Source organism: Podarcis vaucheri (genome assembly GCF_965113315.1).
Source record: "Podarcis vaucheri genome assembly, chromosome: 2".
Classification (NCBI taxonomy): domain Eukaryota; kingdom Metazoa; phylum Chordata; class Lepidosauria; order Squamata; family Lacertidae; genus Podarcis; species Podarcis vaucheri.
Genome location: NC_138760.1, coordinates 91,224,758 through 91,235,935, shown reverse-complemented (window position 1 = coordinate 91,235,935; position 11,178 = coordinate 91,224,758). Strand labels below are relative to the sequence as shown.

The 11,178-nt window shown below is 43.9% G+C and overlaps 1 protein-coding gene across 4 annotated transcripts in view; it reads right to left on the bottom strand.

Moving 5' to 3' along the window:
* Positions 1-1,749: 1,749 nt before the first annotated feature.
* The window catches only part of PLXNA1 (plexin A1), a 343,514-nt gene continuing 334,085 nt past the window's right edge, over positions 1,750-11,178 (bottom strand). For all 4 annotated transcript variants that reach the window (XM_082209182.1, XM_082209180.1, XM_082209183.1 and 1 more), the window contains exon 32: positions 1,750-10,789. In XM_082209182.1, the coding sequence (XP_082065308.1) occupies positions 10,694-10,789 (96 nt within the window). In that variant the 3' untranslated portion in view covers positions 1,750-10,693. The remainder of the gene's footprint in view (positions 10,790-11,178) is intronic.

The following is an 11,178-nucleotide window of genomic DNA, read 5'->3' as shown; positions in this document are numbered from 1 at the left end:
GTTCACAAAATGTTTAGGGGTATGCTTTACTTTACACATGCTATATAGGGTTGATCAAATTATTTCATGCCCCCCTCACTTCCCTAGTTAAGTGGTCAATTGCATTCCTTACTGCCACCAAGCAGACAGGAGTCTCATGAGGCCTCGGCAGCGTTAGCCTCGTTTTACAAATTCATAGGAACCTGAGAATAGCCCCAGTGGGGCACGTACTTGACACTGTACTAAAAAAAAGGTGTAGCTAAGTGGCCAGAGTAAAGGGGCCAATATTTACTTATTTGCGTCAATTCCATAATCTGTAAAATGGGAATAAGGATTGCTATGACAAAAGAATAAAAAAGGAGCACGGTGGCCTTTGCACATTGGATGTAGAGTAAATGTCTATGACACCATCTCCAAAGTTTATGCAATGTCGGAGTTGAAGATGCAACATCCACATCTCTCAATCGGCGCCACTTCTCCTGTCCCAATAGCCTATATTGCTTTTTCATGTTTAAGAGCTGCCATCCTTACTTTGCTTGTTTTGAACAACCCATCCTCTCAACATCCAGATTGGGTTATGTCATTGTCATGGCAGGTGGTGCAGCAGCTCTGTAGCAGTAGGAGAGCATGAGATGGCAAGACATTGCTCAGTGATGCAAGGAGGATAAGTGAGGGGGAGATATTAAGGCTTGCTGCAGTGTCAGGAAGCAAATGGAGGCCAGTGCACAGGACTAAATTTGCCAGGCGAGATTGTGGGTCAAGCATGTCCAAGCTGAGTTGTGATAGTGACATTATCATGGCAGCACCAAGGACAGGTGCAACATTTAAGGCCCGTTTTCTGGATTGCTTCTTAATGGACTTGGATTAAATGGGAGACAGCAGTTAAGAAGGCTCATCTAGCTCAGTGCTCTAAGGAGCTCTCAAACATTAGAACATGCTCACAGCCAGTGCTGGGCAAACCAGCAGACACCCAGTCCTATGTTGCTGTAAAGCAGTTTTACTCCAGTTCCCCTTCACATTTTTTTTTAGAACAAGGATGAAGAAGCTGCAGAACCTGTTATGCAGACTCTTAACTCCAACCAGCCTGTATTCTGCCAGCTCTAGGGATGCTGTGACCAAGCACTAGGTCTTGAGCTGCCACAGTACAGTGAACAGGGCTGTGGCCGACAGTCCTGGAGCAGGGCAGCCCAAAGCTTTCGAATCTGCACCCAAAAGAGGTAGGTTGGTTACTAGGAAATGAATATTTTGGCTGGTGTGGTTTTCTATGCCAGATGAACTATTGTTGTTGTTTAGTCGTTCAGTCATCTCCGACTGAATTACAGGATAGTTTTAACCAGAGCTTTGCAGGAACACATTTCTTTCCGCACCTTACCCCTGCAGGCACCTCAATACAAGGCTGTCACTTCTAAAAGAGGGCAGCGTAAGGTGGGAGATGGGAGATGGTTTAGTTTCTGTGCTAGGAAACTCAGGAAAGCAATAACCCCAGCTCCTGCTGGGCCACTGGGTGGGTGGTTAAGGCATTCTACATATATGGGAGCCAAGCGCAGCTGAAAATGTGGCCCATGATGTTGAATATAGTATGTGGTGAAGGTGCAGAAATCTAGTGCTGAAGCTCACATAAAGTGATTGAACGTGGCAGGGGGGTAAGATGGGTTGTGGTCAAGTCCAAGCAGGGCTGTAGAAGCATGCACAGCAGTGCACAGCTGCCCCTTCCATCTTCCCTCCTCCCTCTGCACCAAACCTGGAACTCACAAAGTCAGACAAGACAAGTTATATAGCAAAAATGTTTAATCTCTCCTTGATGCGCGTGTTTATTTACAAGTACTAAATCTGAAGAACATTAAAATAGGAAATAGCAGGATATTTACACAATCAAAGGGTGCCGACCTGCCACACTGGCACAGTTGCTTCAAGTCTGAAACAATCACATAAAGTTTTCATCATTTTATTTTTATTTTTTTATTTTACTATTAAAATTCTTTGTTTCTTATTGTTTTCTCTGCTCCACCCCTCCCATGCCAACCCCCTTCCCCTTTACTTAAAGGACAGCTAACTGTGGACTTGACATTCCTTTGAAAGAAGAGAGAGTGGCAGGCCTTACAAGGCTTGTACGTGTTTTAAACACATTTTCCGGGGGGGGGGATTAATAGTGCTCCATTAAAAAAAGCTGCAATCGGGGTGGGGCAGGGGAAGGTCTTGCTCACCATCCTGACGAATGCACCAACCCTTTCATTAGACTATCCCTAAACTGTTAAGAGTCCAAGGAACTGGGGATGTCACTAACATAGAGTTTAAAGAAATAAAGAAAACACCAGACACTTCCTTATTAGCTGACTCAAACCATTTTCTCTGAAGAGCTGTGTATTTTTGAAACCAGATTATTTGACATTTCCATTGAGATACCCTCTAAAACTAAGCCATCAATAGCTGACGTGTTCCTTCAGTCCCTATTCCTAGCGTATCCTGTCCTCAGATAGCACCAGTGTTTAAGGGCACAGGGTGGTGGTGGTAGGGGGCTGACGGAGCAGGGGTTGTATGATTAAGCATTTTTAACAATGGATAGAGGAACGTGAAAGTAGCACCTGAAAAAGAGAAGGTACATTTCACATGCACCGTTTCTCAGGGAATACTTAAAAGTATTCTTGTGGGGAAGCTGGTAACATGTGGGTTGGATGAGGTAGCTATTAGGTGGATTTGTAGCTGGTTGACTGACCCAACTCAAAGAGTGCTTACTAATAGTTCCTAATCAACCTGGAAAAGACTGGCGTGAGGTGCCAGTTCTTTATAAATTACTTAGATGAAAGAATTTAGGGCAGGGGTCAGCAAGCTTTTTCAGTAGGGGGCCGGTCCACTGTTCCTCAGACCTTGTGGGGGGGCCAGACTATATTTGGGGGGGGGGTGATACAAGAGACCACGAGCCCTGGTGGCTGCTTACCTGTGTCTGGCAAGTGGCAGGGGCTGGCGGCGGTGGAGGGACGATGAGCAGTGCGCAAAAGGGCTCTGGAGAGGGACTGCTTAAAATGGTGGCCGCTTGAGCACTGCTCCTGATGGCACCAACAAAGCCCAACCTTCTCTATGCAGGGCGGGGAGAAGCCAGGAGGAGGGAGGGAGGAAGCGCTGCCGCCACTGCCATGTGAGGGAGAGGGAGGGAAAGAACATGTGCGCTGGCGATCTACACGGCGATTCCCGGACCGTCCGTGGGCTGGATCCAGAAGGCAATTGGGCCTGATCTATCCCGTGGACCTACGTTTGCCTACCCATAATTTAGGGGATACTCATCAAATTTGCACATGACACAAAACTGTGACCAGTAGCTAATGCCACAGAAGACAGAATCGGGATTCAAAATGACTTTAACAGATTAGAGAGCCAGGCCCAAACTAACATGTAAGGTTCTGCACTTAGGTAGGAAGAACCAGCTGCACAAATATAAGAGAGGAACACCTGGCTTGCCAGTAGTACATCTGAAAAGGATCTAGGGGTTTTAGTAGAGGACAAGTTTAACATGCTTCCAACTCTATGGGTCAACAGTGTGATGCAACAGTGTGATGAAGCTAATGCTAGTCTAGGCTGCATCAACAAAAGTATTATGTTCAGATCAAGGGAAGTAATAGTACCACTTTGTTCTGCCTTGACCAGACCACACCTGGAGTACTATGTCGAGTTCTGGGCACCACAGTTTAAGGATTCTGACATCTGGAATGTGTGCAGAGGAGGGTGACCAAGATGATCAAGGGTCTGGAAGCTAAGTCTTAGAGGAATGGTTGAGGGAGCTATGCATGTTTAGCCTAGAAAAGAGGAGATTGAGAGGAAAAATGATAGCCATCCTCAAATATCTAAATGGCTGTCACATGGAAGATGGAGTAAGCTTGTTTCCTCCTGCTCTGGAGGGTAGGACAAGAAAGGAGATTCCAACTAAACATAACGGAAAAACTTTCTGACAGTAAGAGCTGTTTGACAGTGGATCTGACTCCTTCCTTGGAGGTTTTTAAGCAGAGGTTGAATGGCCATCTGTCATGGATGCTTTAGTTGAGATTCTTGCATTGTAGAGGTTGAACTAGAACTAGATGATCCAACTCTACGATTCTATGAGTCATGGAGACCTTATTTAGAAGTAACTAATACATTGAATAGTGGCATTGTGGTTAAGGGATCTCACATAATGTTGTTGGGAATGGATTGGTGATGCTTGGATGAAAACCAGAGAAAATTATGAAGCTATAAAGGTGGCAAACCTTTTTTTTTTTTTAAGGAAAAAATAAGTCACGTGCTCCTGACTGCAATTGCTCTTAGAAATCCTTTGCCACATGAATGTTACTACGGCAAAGCAGAAAATGTCAACCTATTCAGCTGGCCCTATGCCAATACAGCTGTAACAAAAATATATCTGGTTGACAGATTGTTCCAAATCAGCCAAGCCTTTTCCCTGTAACCGCTTTACCACTTTATATCCCTGCCCTTTTGTTTTTGAAGAATTTCTTTTTCTGCTGCAATTCATGCCAGATCAATAATTAGTGAACATAAGATAAGTTATGCTCTCCTCTCCCAAAGTGCTAATGGCTTATAGGTTTTGCTTTTCAGGTGATCGTCTGAGCATCAAAATGCATAGCAAAAGAGCTTAGTACCAATGGCATGATTGCACATCATATTCAAAGTCCTGCAGAAGTCGGAAGCGTCAGGAGATTTGACATTGCCACGGAAGTCCCCAGGTGTGTCTTTGCATGGATAGATGTGGATGTGTACAACCCAATGAAGAGTAACATACGGGTTTGCTTCCATGCTACAGCCCTTAAGCACTGCTCAGGCACTGTATTTAGCTGGAAGCTGAACTAAAACAAGAGGTTAGTGTTAACGTTATCTGTCAATGTCTTTCTGTGCACACCCCCCATCCTTCCTTAATGCTTGCTCCTATGTAAAGCCTATTTAGCAAAGGGTCACAGCAACACAACACAGAGTTTTATCTTTGCCTGCTTTATTGCTTCTGGATGAGTTCAGATAGGAAAATTAGTGATTAATGGTTTATTAACTGCCCCAATTTCAATTGTGTATGTGATTCTATTGGTGATTTCCACTATGGGAAGGAAAATGATGAGAGGAAGTCACTGCTGATTGTCCCCCCCCCCATAAATAAATAAATAAATAGTTAAGAGGCAATTAAGCAATTATTCATCACTAATGCTCCAGCCATGATCAAGAGAAAGATATAAAATGGGCAAGATCTGCAAACAAGATAAAACTTAAATTAAGGGCATTTTGCCTAGCCCTGCAGTACAGGCTGGTGATCCAATTGCGTTTCATTACCCAAATTTATGCCATGAATCAGTATTGGGGTGGGGGGAGAGACACAGGACAAGACAGGAAAGACCGGAATGCGGTGATTTAAGAACGATGCTGCCTGAATGTTCCATAACGAGCAAATGAACAAGGGAAGGCGATTCCGGGGAAAGTGGCTAATATGGAAGCAACAAAGATTAAAACTGCCCAAGAAAGGAAGAAAAAAGATCCTCTAGGTGTGAGCCAGATTGTAAATCTTTTTAACACAGTGGACAAGTGTCTGCTGACAAAAAAATAAAAAAATCCTGTTGATTTCAGTGGAATTGCAGCCACTGGGGTGAGAAAGAAGATGAAAATTTGGACTCGCTGCTTGTCTGCTATCTGCTTTGTCTCTGATCAGTGCCTTGGGGAGAAGCCACTGAGTTTCTCTTCTGCCCCAGGCATTGTCTGCAAAGTCACTGGCTTGGTTTCTGTGGCAGAATTGTGACTGGCGAAGGCAGTGCCAGAGGCAAAGGAAGCCCAACTCTGTGTGGTGTGCAGACCACCAGTAGGCATTTTAGTGTTGGCAATTACACACCCATGCACAAGCATCGAAAACGGGGGAGGTGACAACATATTTATGATTTACCCCAATTTCTGTGGGTTGAAGGCGTGTGGAAATCTGTTTGCCAAGATGTCCAATTTAAGCTTGAACAGTGCTTTTCTTCTAGGAAAAAAAGGAACCAGTACTCACCATGAAGTTGTTAAAGTAAGTGCCACAATTTTAAGCAGTGCTTTACTTTTAGGTGGGGGGGGGAGGTGCCAGTATACCCTTGAGTACCCCCAGAAAAAAAGAACTGAGCCTTGCCATCTTGGTGCTTGCCTGTGTGCCCCTTATGCTGCTGCTGCTGCTGAGATTCCACTGGGATTCTGTACAAAAAATTAAATATGAACTGTCCAGAAAGCTTGCATACTGACAGACTGAATCACAAACTGTATCAACCTGAAGTATTTGCATGGGAGCTGATTTAGCTGTTGCTTTCCAGTTATTTCAGCTGGCGGTCTGTCCACTGTGCAGAGTCTGGACACAGGGAAAGTATTCCTCCACTCCACAAACATCCCTAGTGGCAAGTGAAATATCTACGATTCTGCTAAGCGTTAGGCTAAGAACTCTTCCCCCCACCCCCCTGCTGCCATGGCCCATATGGAGATGACTTGGTTCACTGAAGGCTAGGAACTGGGAAGATAGGATGCAATCAGCTAGGTCTTTCTAAATGCCAGTCCTGAAGACTGAACAAGCCAACTTGCATTCTGCAGGCCCTTCAAATTAAGCCAACTTCTAATGCACTTTGTTGAGTTTTTATCGGAAAAGATAAAAGTTGTTCACTTGAGGTAACCCACTGAATGCTATTTTTATAGTGAAGTCTCCCAATGTGTTATTGCTGAGATACCTGGATAAGATAAGTGAGTGGCTCTAGAGGAATGGTATATGGCATTTTCCAGTCAAACGTTTGCTCTCTATGCAATCAACAGAGGGGGATTTTGTCATTTGCTTCTAAAAAGTCAGGATGGCACTTTAGTTTTTCATAAAATGGTGCTGACTTACATCAAGCCGAAAGATCGAGCCTCTATCTCTTTTAAGTGTCAATCATGTAATGATTTTTGCTTCCAAGTACACTTGAAGCAAAGTCCAAGGAGGGGAACCTGTAAAATATTACAGTATCTTTTGTGTGTAGAAACACTTAGCTGTCCTTTAAGGCTTCTGAGTACCATTTTTTTCCAGAAATAAACAGTTAATTCTTTTTTTTTCTTATACAAGAAGTGGCAAATTAATTCCAAAATTTCAAAAATAAAAAGGTCTAAACAAACCTCTAGTATTCAACACTTGCATTTTTTTTTCTTTTAAAAAAAGTTCAACTCAGACTAAACTCTAGCACAGTCATGCAACAGCCCACAGGTCCTATGGATCCAGAGAGATCTCAGGAATCCCTAGGTGTTTTTCCATTATATTTTTATTGTCGTCTTGTCGTCTTCTCTTCCTCCTCTTTAATTAAAAATAATTAAAAAGGATAAAAACAAAATTACAAAGCAATCTGAGATGTATATAGGCTTCAAATGATTGTTCTGCTTGATGAGAAATGTTTGAAATTTTATCCATTTGGTATTTTCCACTGGTTGTGTAAAAACCGTATGTGATACTGGTTTGAGCTCTTTCTGTTAACTATACAGTGCCCCACTGGGGCACAAGAATTAGATTGTAACAACATATATATATATACACGCACACACACACATTTTAAATTTTAATTAAAAACTTCATTACATCCCCTCTCCTCCCCTTATTTGCACTCTCAGGGAATCGGTAGGATCAGGCTTGGTATGTTCTGCAATAGCTTCTCTCTCAACTTCAACCTAGACTTGAGATAGCAACTGAGTTTATTGGTACTGGGTGGGTGGGTGAAGGCTGAAAATTTGGTGGGTTTGGTCACCTGAGTTGAATTAGGGCAGTGGCTTCATCACACTGGTACACTTTTAATGATAATTAAAGGCATTACATTTGTCAGGAACTGAATCGAGGGGATTAAAATTCTTAGGGTCAGAACAGTGAATGGAATGATGTAGAAATAATGAAAAAGAGAGGAGCAAAGGGAAACAGATTTTAGCAAGAGTTCAGGAGCTTGTTTCTCTCACATACTGTGGTTTAGGCTGGATATGGGATGTATTGGTTCTTTGTTAGGGTTGGACCAGAAAACTCAGACCCAATGGGCATTTCAGGACCTTCAGAAATGCTTTGCTCAGTGTGCGGGATTGTTATTTTATTATTTTTTAAAAAATTATTTATTTCAGTGAATTGATTAACTGCCCTTTGGTACAAGACATCCAGGCCAGTGTGAAATTAAAATTATGAGTGCCAACATGCACTTTGTAGGCCATAGACCCAAACCCTAGTTCAACTAGGGACAGTCTCTCTTGCCTACTCTCACATAGCTTCATTACTCTTTAGGTGTAGAATGAGAATAATGCAGGGGTGGTGGGATGCAGAATAAATAGTTGCCTCCTAAATTTGCAAACCTAACTAATAAGTAAAATGCTCCTTTCTGATAGCACATAATTCAGATTTCAAAGATGGAGCTACTGAATTCCAGGGACGGGAGTTGCTTCAGTTTGAAAATGAGGACACCTTCTGACTCTCAAGGAGTGAGCAGACACAAAACGAAGGTACATACAACATCTCCTCCAAACAGTGCTGGATGTCTTGGGAAACACCATGGCAGCAACACGGGAACCTTTGCCTTGAATTGGACTGGAAATACCTGGTCACAACCTGGGCAACATGGCAGTAACTAACCGCACCTGGGTCTTATTCTGCAGACCTCTCTGCTCTGACCCAATATGGACACCTGTTCCTTCTGTCCTCCTACACTGCAGTTTGCTAACCAGGAGAAGCCCAAAGCCAGCCAGGAACCAGGTGCATAGAGGAAAGAGGAGGCAGACTTTGGGTTGAACCAAGTAGCAGAGAATAGAACTCAGTTGCAGGAATTACCCCTCGTAATGCTAACAACAGATTGGAATGAATGATGCTCTACTCTCCCCACTAAGATTATTTCCCTGCTCTCTGGAGCAGTCCATAGCCAAAGCAAGCTATGGAGACTATCACACATAATCTAACGATTCCTGCACAAAAGTAATAATGTAATAATTAAGTAATAATGAAGTGCATTGGACTAGATGGCACTTGGAGTCCCTTCCAACTCTACAATTCCACAAAACTCATTTCTTATCTGCACTCTCTCACCCTCTTCTAATTGGCCTAACCAGAACCAAATCCGCTGGTGCAGCTGCTTATTCCAACAGAGGGGAATTACAAGACTGTTGGGAGTTTGGGTCTTCATTGCTACCAAAACAAAAAGAGAAGCTCTGCATTTTGCTGAAGAAATTGGGATGAGGAATAAATAAAATATTCTAAAGTGGTGCGTGTACACACTTACACACCTGAAAAAACTAAAGGGGCACCCCACTTAAATATAATGTTTCTGTCAGTGCTAAACTGCAGCTCCATGTTCCTCATCTCTTAGCATGATTTCTCTGAATAGACCCAGTGTTGCCATGGTCTGTCAGAAATGGAGACAACACAGAAGAAGCATCTATTCATAGGCTTCCTGCATGACCCAGACCCTACCAAGTCTGACTGCATCTGTTACTAAGATGCCTTTCCTCTACAACGGAAGAGGGAAATACTGAGAGTTGGTTCAAACAGCCACCCCCATTCACTGTGCCTATGCAGTGGCAATACGCTCTGTCTAAATGCCCCATGAGTGGGAAATGTACAGATGAGGGCAGCTGGGGGCGGGCTACTCTGGGGCGGGTGGGCAATGAGAACTTTTGAAAGTTGCTAAACTCCGCTTACAAGCAGCTAGCCCTGTCTTAATTTATAAAAAGGCAAAGCAGGGACTTTTCTCAAAAGTGTGCCACTTTCCACAAAGTAATTCATGAAAAGATCTCTCTGCAGGGGCTTGCCATGCATGGCCCACCCTCCTTTTTGCAAGTTCCTTGCCCTCTGGGTACCTTAAACCTTTGGCACCCGCGTAAGCAGCATTCAAAACAAGAGCATCAATTTGGCCTGTGCTAAATGTTATTAAAATAAATAAAATATGGCACAGGACAAAGTGTAGGAAGAATCAAAGATAGAGGGGCTCTTCTCTTGGACTCCAGGCACCCCCACTTCTATCCCAAGCAAGCAATGCTCCTTTCTTTTTGTTGAAACAAAAACTAAAAAAAAAAATCCTGCAATGTTTTGTTTAAAATTTAGAACCTCCCCACACTCATATATTTTAAATCTTTTTCAAAAACAAAACAAAAACAAAACCTAGCTTGTGGAAATTGTGCAAATATAGCAGTTAACACTAGAGGAAGAAGGCCAGAGAGTATGGAAGAGAAGGTAGAGAGTGGAGCTGTCCAGGCAAGGCGGGAAAGGAAGGAAGTACAGGGAGAAGGGGCGGGGAATTATAAGCCTACCAAACCGCCTGCCATGGGGGGAAAAACCATAATGTAAAAAGGTTGTCCTAGACGTTAGTGCAGTCCCCAACCTTCCGTCGCCAAATCTGGAGCAGGCCTTGGTGGGAGCCGGAGAAGGGAGGCAGTGGCAGCTGAGCAGGGATTTGTCTCGCTGGCCCTCCTTGCACATCTCCTGGGGTCCTTCAGGTTCTTTGCTACGTCGCTCCTTCCAAAAGGTCTTTAAGATAGGCTCCGTTTGCTTTTGAGAACGGCGGTCTTACGTTGTTGTGGTTTTGCTGTTCATTGTGTGTAAAGTGTTCTGAGACGCAGCAGATTCTGTGCATTGTTTGGTGCCAGGCCCCAATGTATTCCTTGATTGCTTTCTTGCTGCCGCGACTCACTTGCCGCTCTCTCTCTCCCTTAAGAGTCCACTGCCAGGGAAGTCTGCAGCACCATCTCGACCTTTTCAGCTACTTAGGGCCATTGTGTCAATTGCCTGCTCCAACTTACTCCGCAGCCGTTGCCTTCGGGCCTGTTCGTCCTTCTCTAAAGCAGCTAAAATCTGGCAAGGGGAAAGACGTGTAGATGAAATCATTAGTAAAGGAAGACTCTGGGGTAATTTGAAACATGCTTCACACCAGTGGTAGTCTAGAAAGAAAAGACAGGAGAGATTCCCCACCAAACACTCCAAAACCCCTCTTTTAAGGATGAAGAAATATGGGACGGCCATTCGCTTGACCGTCACAACTAGGAGAGGCTGCTAAAAATGGCAGCAACTCAACAGTGCATCAGCAAGTGTGTTGTCCCATTCTAGGGGCTGAGCAAGGATGAGCAATCGCCATCCTGCCAGGATTGCAGCCTGCCACACACTATTCCCAATCACCCTGCAACAGGGTTACAGCTGTCTAGCTTGGCTAGTGAGCTGAAGTGGCTGTCCTTTTCCTCCTGTTC